Raw genomic sequence first — 14982 nt, 5'->3', positions numbered from 1 at the left:
ATCTTTTGATGATAAAAGAGTGATTGGTTAATGTGGGTTGTGGTTTATGGGTTAGGGTTGTGGGTTAGATAATGAATTGGATATGGTTAATGATTTGTGGGCTTTGTAGTGTTGGGCTTGAGTTTAGAAATGGTTTTGGGTTTTAGGGATTGGTTGAGGGTTATTTTGGAATGGATTTTGAGGGTATAGGTTGGTTTTAGATTTTAGGTGATGTTGGATTGATTTTAGGCTAGGGGTAAGATGAGAAATCGATTTAGGAAAGTGTTGAGGGCTTGTGGGCCTATGGTTTTTACGGATTCGGAGGCGGAGCAGTGGTAGTAGAGGAGGGGTAGGCATCCCAAGTCTCACATTTTTTTAATTTATTAATTTTTTTGAGATTTTTTAATTTATTGAATTAATCAAAATGCCACGTGTTGGCAAATCGGGCTTTTTAGGCCCGTTGGTGAAATTTATCAAAAATTTGGCGTTTTTTATTTTGGAAGCTGAGCGATGAATATTGGGAAAGCGTAAGGTAGGCCGAGTCCTTTTGGTGGGCCTCCTAAACCATTGAGAGGTCTTAGGGCCTCGGTTTGATCAAAATGTCACTTTTTAATTACTTGGGCCCTTGAGGCCCGTTGGCAATTCTTATTGAAAAATCTGTATTTTTGGGCCCTTTCGAGTATGGGCCCGTTCAAATTGGGGTGTCTACAGAATGTACATAAAATGTCTTGACTATTTGTTCATTTGACATGCAGTTTACTTTTATTTTGGCTGGATGGAAAGGTTCAGCACATGATTGGCGAGTCTTTCAATCTGCGCTTAGCGATCCGAATTTGAATTTCTTACATCCTCCTATTGGTAATGAAACGTTATTTTATTTTCTTATTTTTTATATCAATTAAGATAATTTAAATTTACTGGAAAAAAAAATATCTTAATGGTCTTAAGAAAATATTACATGATTGATGCGGGTTATCAAAATATACGAGGATATCTTGCACCATATCGTAATACACGGTATCACATTCATAACTTTCATAGAGGAAATAGACCAAGAACAAAGGAGGAGTGATTCAATTATTATCACTCTTCGTGTAGAATTGTTATTGAGCGTTGTTTCGGTGTATTGAAAAAATGATTCCCGATTTTGAAACGGATGGCTTCATACTCTTTTGTAACTCAAATACGTATTGTATGTGTGTGCATGCCCTTATATAATTTCATCCGACAACAATCAGTTACTGATAGTTGGTTTACACAATATGAGAATGAAAATGTTGACATTGATAAAGGAGGCGCATCTAATACGACACCAAATGAAGTTGATGATGAATTGGTTGCTGATATGAATATTGTACGAGATGAGATTGCTCAACAAATTTATAATGCCATACATACATGATGTAAAATTTTATTTAATTATTTAATATTTATTTGATAAACATTAAATATGTTAGTATAGAAAAAATGAAATTGAATTTTTATTTTTATTTTTATTTTTTAATATTAAATCCTATGTTTATACTTATTGTTAACATATTATTTCTTATATCAGATAAATAATCTCTTTTTTTAATATTATTTTTAATTTCATTTAACAATTTCTAGACAGCAGGTTACCAAACAGTTCAACATCTTAACAATACAATTAGATAGTATGTTACCAAACAATATACTCAAATTCAGCAAGTTGCTTCAGTAATAAGAACAACTTTCTCTCAACTTCGGTAATTTAATTCAGCATCAGCAACTTTACATACAGCTTTTCCAAATAGAGTAATAGTCACATTACTAGCCTTACAAATCACACTTGTTTTCTCGTACTATACAATCAGTCTAACACCCAAAATATACTTATTAATTAACAAAACACACATTACTATCCATCTTTTTATTAATATACATCTTGCTTTCAAAATTACGTTCTCTATGGTTGCATGATACATGTCCAATATATATACATTTTATGAGTCCTTTTTTTTTTTTTTTTTTTGAGAATCAAGGTGGATTACACCTTTTGGCACGTGCAAGGGATGGATCCCCACGTAAGATCCCTCCTATAGTGGTCAACCTGATTGGATGATGCCCATCCTTTCTATAGGTTGGTTTGTTTTGTTTTATTTATCTTTTTTTTTTTTTAAGTTAAAATTATGTATTAGGGGGAGTGCTGAAGTGATGAGGGTGTTATTCAAGTAATGGGACTACTGAGTATTTTTCGAACTATTAAACGTATTATTTTTCTGTAATAAGATTTTTTTTATATTAAAGTAATGTAAAATCATTATAAATAAAAAAAGGTAAATAGATATGGGTTCATGGTCTATGTAATCGGACCAGTAAAACATCTGTGGTCCGATTTGTAGGCCTAGTTAGAGAATTAGTTTCTTGGTTTGCTAATTTGATTCGTTCATTGGTTTTGGTTGTGTGTGTGCATGTACAACTCAAGCATGAGGGTAATCTCAAAAGAGGTATGTTTATAATTCAGGATGTGTTTAATGTTAAAAAAATTCTAGCTTTGCTTTTTTTTTTTTTCTTATATAATAATTACAGATGAAGTAGAAAGATTAGAAGGTATAATGCAGGTGTCAGCTAACTTAGTTGATAAAGCAAAAGAAATCAAAATCCAAACTAAACAAATTAATCTAGCTGATCAAATGTGGGATTCCCTCTAGTTGTGTATTCGAAATTGGGTGACCTCTTGATTTACCTTGTTTCATGTTGAGAAACTTCCATGGTGTTGGGGTATGCAATCGTTTGAATTAATCCATATCCCAAAAGGGATGTGGGATATCATACGGTATCGGAAAAAAAACAAAAAAATTGTGTTACGATATATCTTCACTATTTGTAATGGTGACTTATGGTAGGTTTTTCATTAATCCTCAAGAAAAGACCATGGTTAATGATCATTTGAACTTTGAAAATCTCAACTATTCACCAACTGAGAATATATGGAGTCACGTATCATGTAAAGAAGGGAAAATTACTTATAGGACCCTTGTGGAAGGGTTTCTTTCTAAATATCCCCTACATTTCCAACATTTACTTTAATAAACTTTTTCCCCGACATTTAGTAAACTTTTAGTTTCTAAATGATCCCTAGACCTCATCTCTCACATTTGTCACAATGAAATGCACTAAAAGTTCGAACTCATCATTTTCATCCAAAAATTGGATTTTTGACATCTCAATCAAGTTTCAGAGATTTCATTATCTATCAAAAAGAATTTAAAAAAAGAAGAAAAAGATATTTTCAAATATTTTGAAGATGTATGTAAAAAATAAGGGTTTTTTCACTTTCTTTTTTTTTCTTAATTTTTGAATGAAAATCGATCAAGAATATGGTTATTTTGGGTTGAAATCATTTAAACAAGTCATTATATCAAGTTTTTAGTTGATCTTTTCATGTATTTTAGTCGAAAAAAATCAAAAATTAAAAACTGGTGAGTTTTACTAGTGTTGAGTTCACTTTTTATTTAAAAAAGTGGTGAACTCAACAGTACTTAAAATGCGTCTAGTTCGACAGTAAATAAAAGGTGGTCACCACTTGACACTAATTAAAAAAGTGTCTAATTCAACAATAAAATTTTTAAACTTGATAGCACGAAGGATTAATAAGAAAGAAAAAGTTTACTAAATATCCTGTCAAGCTACCCTTCGGCAAGGATCCTTTAAGTAATTTTCCCAAAGAAGAATGTTTCTTTGACTCTTGGAAGCAGGCGGGTGTGGGGAGTATTTGGTGTTCCCTGCGTTTCAAAGGATGCACCCCTTGATCTTGACTTAAATACCCTAACCTTCAACCATTAGTCTTCCTGGCAAAAAAACATGAGATCCCAACCATGTAAAAAATTTAATTTATTATTATAAAATCCTTAAGGTGTGTGATTAGGTTACATATAAATCTCAACTGTTGAATATCATGTTCACACAGTCGAGAATTGAGATCTCTCATGTTTGAGTTCGTACGTGCACGTGCGTTCAAAATTCTTCTAAACCACATTTTTTTAATAAGTATAATTTTAAAACAGGAGGATGAGTTGAACCCCTTTTTTAAGTACAAGAAGCTAAACAATGGAAAAAAAAAAAAAAAAAGCAACGAAAATACAAGGACTACTAAGCACATAAACAAAGACTATATATAGTTCATCCCATATGAAAACAAGGTCTGCAAAGAACATTCATTTAAAATCCTTACTTAATTTGCACCAGCAAAACAAGAAGTCCAAAATCACATTATAAGAAGAAATCTCTTTCCCTTAGAAGGAAGAACAAAAATTGGCATTTTTCTCCCACTTTCTCTTCTCTCCACTTAAATTGTATTTGAATTGAGAGAAATAGAGAGAAGAGAAGAGAAAATAAATGAATTTCTCTCTACTTCTCTTCTTTGAATTGTTAAGTGAGAAGAGAAGAGAAAAAAAAAAAGGTGAGCTTTCTCTCCAAAAGTGGATAGGAGAGAAATCCTTTAAAAATATTTTATAATTCTAACTCCGTCCCTAGATCTTTTTTAAGATATTTTAAGATTCCAAAGTTGTCCCCAAGTTCTCTCTTGTCAATCAAACATGGTGGAGAGATTGAAATTCTCTTCTCTCCACTTCTCTCAATCCAAATATAACCTCCAAACAAGAGAAATGGAGAGAAAACTGATCCATTTCTCCTCTCCATTGCTCTCAATCCAAACAAGAGTGTACAAGACTCTTCTATTCCTTTCCATCCAAAGTCCCCAATAAACTACAAATAGAACGATGGATCAAAAATAAATAACGTGTAACTCCACCTTAGGAATAAAGAACATAACAAATTTTGGGAAAACCCAATCCATTTGGAAAAGTGAGAAAATGTGCCCACCATTTTTTTTTCACCTTATTATCGAATTTAAGCCATTCAGCAACAAATACAACAAAACTACGAGTCTCAAATATTTGAACACCACATACCTTACAATCAGAGTAGGAATCATGTCCATATGAGTAAAAAAAATATGAATGTTCTGAGATTTCAAGACTCCATGAATAATAGAATCCATGGAACATCACTACAATGAAAAGCACAATTTCTCAATCTAAGTGACGATGACACGGGGGGGGGGGGGGGGTGGTTGCGGCGGCAAATAAAATAGTTGTTCTACTACCAGCCAGTTCTGGTCAGAGTGAAGTGGCTTGAAATAAAATTTTCCATCAATCATAATTCATACAATAGTTAGAAGAAACTAAAAATCTTATCCTGCAGTCAAGAGTACTAGATTCTACAGAACGTCACAAAACACCACAAAATTGTTGCTTGATAACTCGGTAACATCACTAAATTTCAGAAGAAAAAAAAATAAAAATAAAACAAATATGAAAAAATAAAACAGTTATCAGTATCAATACGAGGGTCTGGATCTACATCTTGATATTGAAATAATCGGGATCGAAGTGATGTAACCTGACGTAACCATCCTCACCTCCGCTAGAGAAACTACACAAGGAAACAAAATAAGAAATGTCAAATTCTAAGAAATAGACATCAAGCATAAAACCTTCACAAAGAAAATGTATTGCTGTATAAAACAAATATTTGATAAATATAAATATAGTTTTTGACTGATATATACAATTAATCTCCCAATAATCGGAAGAAGCACCCAAAATAGCACTGGCATGCAGGAAGAGAATAGAGCAAAGAAAATGTAGTATTAAATAAATAAAGTCATAAAGAAGACATCAATTAGAATTCAACTTTGGCGATTGAAGGTGTAGGCGATCACAGACAGCTCAACTACAAACATGCTGTAATAGCTGACAAGTAGCTGATGCACAACAGAGGCTGCCTTCTATGCTTCACTTGTCCCATAATGTTTTAGTTTCTATACTAGAATACTATTTTCTAAAGTTTCCATGTGGATAGATATTTGCTTATAAAAATTGATAACTCTAATGGGGACAGAGATGAACAATTAGTAGCCTTCATGTACGCAACGACTACAAATAGGTTGGGAATTACAGCTATACTGGAAGACAGATTGAGGCAAATATCTACCATAATTCATATGTCAATTCGGTTCATGACAAGAGCTTTATATATGTATGAAATGACTTTTATGGTGCATGCAAGCATCCAGAGAAAAAAACAATATGAGGACAACACCAGCTACTAGCTCTGTCAGAACTTCATTACAAAATAACCAAAACACAAGAGACTACCCCTGATAATACAACAGTCTATCTTTTTCTTTTTTTTGATAAGTACAGATGATTTCAATTAAAAAACGGAGGTTGAGGAGATCAACCGGAAAACAGAAACAAGCAAGCACAAGGCTGTACAACGGCCAAGAAAAAGTTACCCCATACTTACATTGCAAACCCTCTCCCACCTAACAATGAAGTCTTCGAAAAAAATGCTCCTAAAAACCTTAAACCTATTACACCAAAAGAATAACAAACCTAACACCTCCAACACAAGCTCATTCTCATCCCTAGCTTTGTTTTCAAACATCCGATTGTTCCTTTCCTTCCAAATCAGCCAGCACATTCCAAACAGAACAAAATCCCACAGCACCTGTTTTGCCTTGGTTGAGGAGATCAACCGGAAAACAGACACAAGCAAGCACAAGGCTGTAAAACAGCCAAGAAAAAGTTACCCCATACTTACATTGCAAACCCTCTCCCACATAACAATGAAGTCTTCGAAAAAAATGCTCCTAAAAACCTTAAACCTATTACACCAAAAGAATAACAAACCTAACACCTACAACACAAGCTCATTCTCATCCCTAGCTTTGTTTTCAAACATCCGATTGTTCCTTTCCTTCCAAATTAGCCAGCACATAGCAAACAGAACAAAATCCCACAGCACCTGTTTTGCCTTGGTAAAGTATTTGCCCCACTCAATCCAACTTTTCCATCAACACTTTCACCAAATTAGGCAAGTAGGCCACCACCCCGAACAATTTGAGATAATGGCTCCATATTTTAAAGGCATGATAGCAATGCAAAAATAAATGGTTTGCTGATTCCCCGTCTGATTGACATAGGCTACAAAAGCTTGTTAAGTAAAAAACTTTTTTTCTCAACAAATCTATGATCAGCAATCTTTCAAGCATCACGAGCCACATAAATACCGAAACCTTAGATGGGATATTTGTTATCCAAACTGTCGGACTTGGAAAAACAAAACCACCAACATGGGCAACCGATGAATAAAAAGACCGCACTGTAAAAGTACTATCCTACAACCATCTGTCCTCCATATTTAAGTCTATCTGCACTGACTCAACACATTCTGTAAGCCTCCCTAAACTTTCTTACTCCCAATCATTGAAAGAGCATCTGACCCCGTAGTCCCAACTAACCCTATCCATCTCTCTATGAATAAAAGAAGAGATCAAATTACCTTTTTTCAAGGATAGTTCGTAAAGATTCGAGAATAAAAGGCTCAAAGGCCGATCTCCAACCCACCAATCCTCCCAAAATCGCACCCTTTCGTCTTTCCCCACTTTAAATTTCACCTTATTATAAACAATGGAAGTCTTCTCACTATGCCTTTCCACACTCCACACCTGTAAGCTTCTTTAAGGGTGCCACTTTCCCAACCATTGTTAGAAGCCCTGAACTTGTCCTTTATCACCCTCCTCCACAAACTATCGTTCTCATTACCAATACAATAGTCTATCTAGGGGTGGCAATGGGTCGAGTCGTGTCGTGTTGAGATTAGGGTATTATGAAAATTTAGTCTATCTAGGGGTGGCAATGGGTTGAGTCGTGTCGTGTTGAGGTAAGAGTATTATGAAAGTTTAGCAAACCCAATCCATTTAGTAATCGTGTCAAAAACTTAAACCCAAACACAACCCAACCCACTTATTAAATAGGTAACCTGACCCGACCCATGTAACCTGTTTAATAAATTCTCAATCTTAAATGGAAAAAGAAGTTCCACTCCACCACCAAAAATAAAATACCATTCCTAAAAATTGTCACACAACCATAAACCAATGTCTACAACATAAACTATGTTTCATCACCAAAAATGTATCACAACCAATTAAAGGGACAAGAAAAGAAAAAGATAAAAAAATGTGTCCATAGCCTAGCACAAAAACTACATATCTCTACCTATAATAATAATAATAATAAGTATCCTTGTATAATCTATATCCATCCTTTTCACCATCACTCCTCTAAACTATGCCTATAAAATGGAAATAATCAATAAAAAAATTACTGAAAAAAAAATAGACATAAAAATAATATCATTTTTTTGTGAATCTCAATACCTCTCATAAGGTATTATGCATCAAGACATAATTTACAACAAATGTATCATGCATCACCCTCTATATTTTAAAAAAATATATTACAAACTTTTATCCAAAAAAATGGATACTTTAAATAATTAAATGTGACAAAACAGGTTAAGCGGGTTGACGTCCCTACCACAGACCCAACCCATTTAATAATCGGGTTAAACAGGTCAATACTATTATGACCCAGACCCAATTAGGTTTGACCCAAACCCACTAATTCCGTGTCGTTTTCGACTCGGGTTCGCGAGTCATATTAAGATTTCCACCCCTAAGTCTATCCTCATTTCTCTTGCATGAAAAATGTCTAAATTACTTATGCAGAAAAGTAATATCTAAACTGAGTACAAGTGAACATGATCTCAGAGAACTGCAAACCATAATATCTCACTATTTTGGGATAAAAAAAGGCAGTGGGAAAGCTCAAAATTTTCAAATTAGATACAAACACCCCTTTGAAGGATAATACTGATTTTAGTTTAAACTTTAAAAGACAGATAATGGTAAGTTTAGTCATCTTCAAACTATTTCCATCAAATTTTGAAATTAAAGGAAGATTTGATCATAGTAGTTTAGCAAGACTAATCTGCAATAAGATGCAAAAAATAAAAGAAGAGACTAGACCTTCTCCCATCAGGGTTGAACGCCAATGCATTTATAGGTCCAAAGTGCCCTTTTACACCTCCAATTTCTTCTTGAAGAATCTATTTCGAGATAAGAGAAAGAACAGAGCTGTCAATCATAGAAGAATTGCCACAGATGAAGCACTTTGTGTGCATATCGAAAAAATGATAAACGAGTTCTCACCTTGTGGAAGAATTTTGCTTCAAACTTTCCAGCACGCCTATCAGTTGTTGTGACATGTGATGCATCCTGCCCACCTCCAAGCACAACCTGTCATCAGCACAAAGAGCATTAGCCCTTCAAGAGGTTATTGAGAGCATGCATAATTCATGCTTCAATGTTAAAAACTTGTGATTTATGCTTTTGACCATACAAATCTTAGGTTTAGTACCATTTATATAGAAATCCCAATATTGAAGCTATAATGCTTTGAATTATCACCCTACCCACCCCATTCCAGCCACTTCGTTCTTTGCAAGATTGACATACAATACTAAGACAACTTTAAAGCATCTGACATACATCTAAAACACCTCAATTGAGTTTGTGATACCCTTGGTAGCTAAGAACGTGCCAACGACACAACTGCAAATGAGAAAAGAGAGGACTAATCTTTTATTAGATTTGTAACCAATATTGTCTCCATTGGAATATTGTTATGTATTCTGTAATTGATCCAAAATTTAATTCTAAAGGGTACCAAGAACATTGTATAAACTATTTGTTTTAAATATATTTCCACTAGTATATAGTTTTGTGTAATGTGAATTGATTCTTTCTAGTTTCTACATATCCTCTTACTCTCTCTCGCTCTCTCAATTTTAATTCACCTGGTCTTCTAACTCTTTCTATCATCATTGTATCATTTTTATGCATCCAAACTTTACAACTTGTTGCAAGTGGAGCTCTTCAAAGATGTCATCTATAAGCCTATTAGAATTTGCTCACTCCCATCAAAACTTTACTAGATACCAAAAGATCAAAGGTTGTGACGGGCTTATGAGGTTTTATGGTGTGTTGAACCAGAAAAAATTAAACTTATCTACATAGTAAGTCTGATTAATGATGAGTGCCACACTGATTTCACGTCTCTTCCTTTTCTAATATACCAAACCAAGTCTCCAATTGGTTCTTTAAAGCCACATGCCACAATTGTTTTCGGCAATAAAAATATATGGTTCTCATGAAGTCAACTGATTGGCTTTATATCCTTAGAAAGGAAGTTTGTATGGTGCAAGATACATGAATGCACACGAAAATTTTTACGTGTTCATAGTTTAAGTTCCATAAATACGAACATGATCAAGAAGTGGAGACATTGCAACAGCATTGACTGGCCGCTCAGTCACATATGTCTTGATAATTGTCAATGTTCTGATGTCCCAAAGCTGACACAATTGTGAAAAGAACTCATAAGAACAACATAATAAAGCAAATATTATCCAGGGAGCCAGTCATGAAATGTGACCCGTCTGCAGATTTTGCTAGTGATGTAATTGTCTTCTGATGACCCGTTTGTTTGTCTGATTCTTTGAGCAACTTCCCTGTCTGCAAGTCCAATTAGCATAAAACTTAAGTTTCATGTCAAATATTATACGTCCATGTATGCAAAAATGAAAGGGAATAAAGTGTAGGAACTAAAACTGCCTCTTAAAAGTACCTGGACAAGATTCATAAATAACCACAATAACAACTTCTATTAGTGCTCGATTTACGATTCCTTTATATACTATAAATGGAAAAATTGATTATTGCAAGTGTTCCATGCAGCTACTTACTTCAGAATCCCATATACGAACTACTGCATCTTCACCAGCACTTATTATTGTCGTGTTCAAGGGTCCCCATACAGCTCTATTTATTCTCCCTTGAGGTCCCTTGATTGTAAGCACGGACTCACCGGTCTCTGCAAAATAATTGTTAAACATATTAACAACTGGCCTCAATTTCCATTTTATAAATAAGAAGGCACTATAGGCAGAACATAGCCACCCAATCATCCATTAATTCCATCAATCAGCCACAAACACCAACCCATTAGAAATGAATTTTTACAGAGGAATATCCTATGCATTCAAACAGCACACCAAAACAAAAGCAATATAAGAAAGAAAAAGTGACATTTTTAGCACCAACAAATAAGCTGAGTATTAAAGAGTAGTGTTTTTTTCTTAAATAGTCAAGCAGAAGAAGGTTGGTGGTATGTAATTAATAAGGCGGGTTTCAAACCCAAGTTGTGGTATCAACACTAACAAACCTTGCCAACTTAGTAAGCTGGAATCTTCAAGTCCAAGAAAAATCAAATTTGAATTAAAAGAAATTATTGCAATATAAAACCAGCCGAGATGCAACTCAATATGGGTTACAGCAGTTTCAGCCTAAGTGAAAAAAGAATATTCTACTCAAGGCATCTTCAAGAAAAATGAAATATTTCAATTAAAAGAATACATTGCAATATAATTACCAGCTGAGATGCAACTCAATCTGCACTACAGAAGTTTCAGCCTAAGTTAAAATAATACTCCACTCAAGGTGCTCTTCCACCTCCACAATTTTGATCATTCATTCCTGCACCTGCTTCTTAACCTCTTTATATTCTCACTACCAACTACAATTATCACGATTTAATTAACACTACTTTTTATCTTTATGAGCATCATACTATATAGAAGACACCTTTTTGGAATCTAAGACCTTGCTTGTTACACTGCAAGCACCAGCAAAATTATACTGGTCCTTGGTTACAGTTTTGAAATTTTTTAATGTGGAATGCAACGGACAATTAGGTTATTTGTTTGGTGTTTTAGTTTGTTAGGACTTATTTTCTTTATATAGCTTATATTAGGATTTTTTTTTTTTAATTAATGAAGAATGAAGGTTTTGATGAATAAAGAATGAGTTTTTTTCATGGAGTGAAGTAAGTTCTCCACCATTCTTGGTGTGATTCCAAGAAATCCTGAGTATGATTCCAAGGTTCTATCTTTTTATCCCTTTCTATTTCTTCTTCTAATCTTTATTTTTCTTTTCTATTCTTTTATTTTTCTTAATTTTCTTTTAGTTCATTGTTTTTTATTTACTTGATTATTGATTCTTGATTTTTGAAACCGATAAACCTCTACTCTTAATCATTTTCCCATTTTCTTTAACCCTTATTTCATTCATCTCTTTTCCAAATCTTTAACCCTTAATCATTTTCATTGGGATTGTGGTCATATCTACAATCATTGTTTTCATTTTACCTTTTGAGTTTACCCAATCCAAAACCAAATTCCCTAAAACCCCCATCATTTTCTTATCTCCCTTCATTGCCCTGCATCGAATTTGGTATCAGAGCTAAACCTGGAATAGATAGAGATGGTATTGGAAATTAAAACCAGATTTGTTTTACCTTCCGGACAGTCATTCAGGGTATTGTGTAGTGATGAATATGAGGAAAACTTGATTTCCACAAGTTTTTCTGAAAAGATTTTGCAGAATGTTGAAAATAAAACTTATTATGGTCATCGTGATTACGGCTATGTCATTCAATTCCGTCAAGGAAATTTTATCCATAGGGTCGAGTAGAAGGTGGTTCCTCTAAAAGATTGTCATATTGTGTTGAGTTAAGGTTGGATTTCACATGTAAAAGCTACATTTGATGCGGAGCGAAATATTTTACGTGTTACTTCAGGCTGACAATATCCACTGAAGGTATGTCCATGTAAATCAACTCATGTGGTACTATCAATCCAAGAGCAAATTGAAGAAAAGATAAATACAAAATCAACTTCAGAAGATGGTGTGCCTACAGTTCTAGAATCAATTTAGGAAAAAGATCATGAAGTGAAAAATATGTCAAAAGAGCCTAAGGAACATCTTTTGGAGACAACATCTACGGTTTTTGTTCATGATGCAGTTGTTCCATCACTATCTCAAACCGACTTAATCATCTTAGATAGGTACATTGAAGATTTTGCAAAGATAAAAGATCACAATTTGAAGTTATTGGTTCAGCATAAGATCAAGACATAAGGACGAAAGGGATGAGCCACAGTGTAATGATCATTTTCAAGCATTTTAAAACTTGATGATTTTTTTCCAATCAAAGGAAAATAATGCGGAACGCAATAGATGATGATAATTACCACAATTTTATTTTGCCAGTGACAAAATCTTTCCAGTCGAGGAGAATTGATGGAGACATCAAATCTTGAAGAGTAGATTTTAGTTTTTATTTAAATTTCTGTTTTAGGGCCTTAATTTTATTTTTTGAGGCTTAGTTTCATGTTTTATTGGCCCATAGTCTTAGTATAGTATTTAGGGGCAGTTTAATAATTTTAGTTTATTTTTTATTTAAGTTTATTAGGGTTGAAAATTTAGGAGAAATAAAGTTGCGAAAATTAGGTTATTTGTTTGGTGTTTTAGTTTGATTATAACTCTTAGATTTATTTTCTTTATATAAATTGTATTAAGATTTTTTTTAACAAGAAAGAATGATGAATAAAAGAAAAGCTTGAGCTTGATCTTCCTAATAATGGGTGTGTCTGAGGCCATTTTGGAGTTAGTCCAATATAATATTATTTTATTCTAATATTTATTTTTCTTTTCTATTCTTTTGCTTTTCTTGATTTTCTTTTTGTTCCTTCTTGATTTTCTTGAGTATTAAAACCCTTTTCTTAATTCTTGAAACCTATAAACCTCAACCCTTAATCCTTTCCTTACCCTACAAACCTTTAACCATTTTCATTGGAATTGTGGTCATACTTACAATCATTGTTTTCATTTTACCTTTTGGGTTTACCCAATCCTAAACCAAATTCCATTTTCTTATCTCCCCTCATTGTCCTGTGTCAATTTTCTGTCACAACAATATTTGCATTGTTTTCTTCTTTTTTGAAAAAAAACTGTTAATTTTTGTCTACAGTTATCACACTGCATCTGTTTTTATTTTTTGTTCAGAAGAGCCACAATTATTGCATTCCAAGAAGGTCCTACTTGGGTAATCAAAGAACATGGCATCTAATGCAAAGAGTTTAACACTCATCACTTAAAAGTTCAAAAAACAAAAAAACGTGAAACCCGAACTTTTTGTTTTTGTAATTAAAATCAATTTATCATTAACATCAGGACTCTGTCTGACACTTGATGAAATAGGTGAGACACTAAAACAAATCCACTACGGTATCAAACCAAATCCATTATGTCATTACAAGGATAAGAATAAGAAGTTTCACCTTGTTTAGATGGAAGGAAATTTGTCGTGATAAAAAACAAGGACAACTGAGCATCTATAGACTGAAGTAGATGAACTATGCTCTTTTGGGCAAATGGTTAAGGAGCTTCGGTTCAAAACATGATAGTTTATGGCAAAAGGTGATTAAAGCATAATTTAGAGAAAGGAAATGTGAACAGGAGAGTGGCCTAAGCATCGTATGGTTGTGGAGTTCATAAATGTGCATGGCATTTAACAATTGGGAATTGGACCACCTTGCGTTGTTGACTAGCATTATTTCTTCACTGCCTATCCTCAATAGTGAGGAGGACAGTAACGTGCAGACCAACAACAAGAATGGTATGTTCTTATATAATCGAGTGCATTCTTAGGGGCCATATGATTTGTTCCCTACATTGGCCATATGGATTTCAAAAGTATCGTTTGAGATCTTTTTATTTGGTTAGCATCTTCTAAGAAGATTCACAATGAACCAAATCCTTTATGAGAGAATTGTGTGCTCCGAATTTCTGTAACTTATGTAAGGAAGATGGGGAATCAACCGATCATATTCTAATTCATTATAGATGCGTAATGGACATATGGAATCATTGTCTTGCCCTATTTGGTGTTGTAGGGTGAGGCCTAAATTGGGGCAATTGTTGTTCACGGGCTACTAGGAAAAGCCTTCTTGGCTGCAAAACCGAGGTTTTGGATGTTAACTCCCTTTGCAATTTATTAAGGAATATGGACAGATAGGATTCAAGAGGTCTTCCAAGAGATTGAAAAGCCTTATTAGGAAGTTATCTTGACAATTTTGGGTCTTTTGTTCCACTGGTCTCAAATTTTTAAGGAATTTAGAGGAGTCTTCTTTGAAAATTAAATAGGTAGATTGGATTGAGTACGTAAT

The 14982-nt window shown here is 33.8% G+C and overlaps 1 protein-coding gene across 1 annotated transcript; it reads right to left on the bottom strand.

Annotated features, from left to right (window-relative positions):
• Positions 1 to 5131: 5131 nt before the first annotated feature.
• Positions 5132 to 10824, bottom strand: LOC147409906 (eukaryotic translation initiation factor 3 subunit I-like). Its single transcript, XM_086432074.1, has 6 exons — positions 10660 to 10824; positions 10321 to 10429; positions 10180 to 10280; positions 9065 to 9151; positions 8882 to 8961; positions 5132 to 5436 (listed from the first exon to the last, which is right to left on the bottom strand). The coding sequence occupies exons 1-6, from the start codon at positions 10807 to 10809 to the stop codon at positions 5361 to 5363; spliced, it is 603 nt and encodes a 200-aa protein (XP_086288200.1). The 5' UTR covers positions 10810 to 10824; the 3' UTR covers positions 5132 to 5360.
• Positions 10825 to 14982: the final 4158 nt, after the last annotated feature.

The sequence above is a fragment of the Akebia trifoliata genome, chromosome 2 (assembly GCF_017979445.1).
Source record: "Akebia trifoliata isolate Shusen 1 chromosome 2, ASM1797944v1, whole genome shotgun sequence".
Lineage (NCBI taxonomy): Eukaryota > Viridiplantae > Streptophyta > Magnoliopsida > Ranunculales > Lardizabalaceae > Akebia > Akebia trifoliata.
Note: the sequence above shows the minus strand (reverse complement) of the source record. Positions and strands in the feature narration are given on the sequence as shown.

Bases quoted from the DNA above. Each gene is read 5' to 3' on its own strand.
- LOC147409906 (XM_086432074.1), bottom strand. From the start codon at position 10,809: ATGTTTAACAATTATTTTGCAGAGACCGGTGAGTCCGTGCTTACAATC. The intron at 10,430-10,659 runs GTAAGTAGCTGC...TTGGACTTGCAG, and splicing joins TTCGTATATGGGATTCTGAA to ACAGGGAAGTTGCTCAAAGA. The intron at 5,437-8,881 runs GTCTAGTCTCTT...TTCCTTGTGTAG, and splicing joins TTCAACCCTGATGGGAGAAG to TTTCTCTAGCGGAGGTGAGG.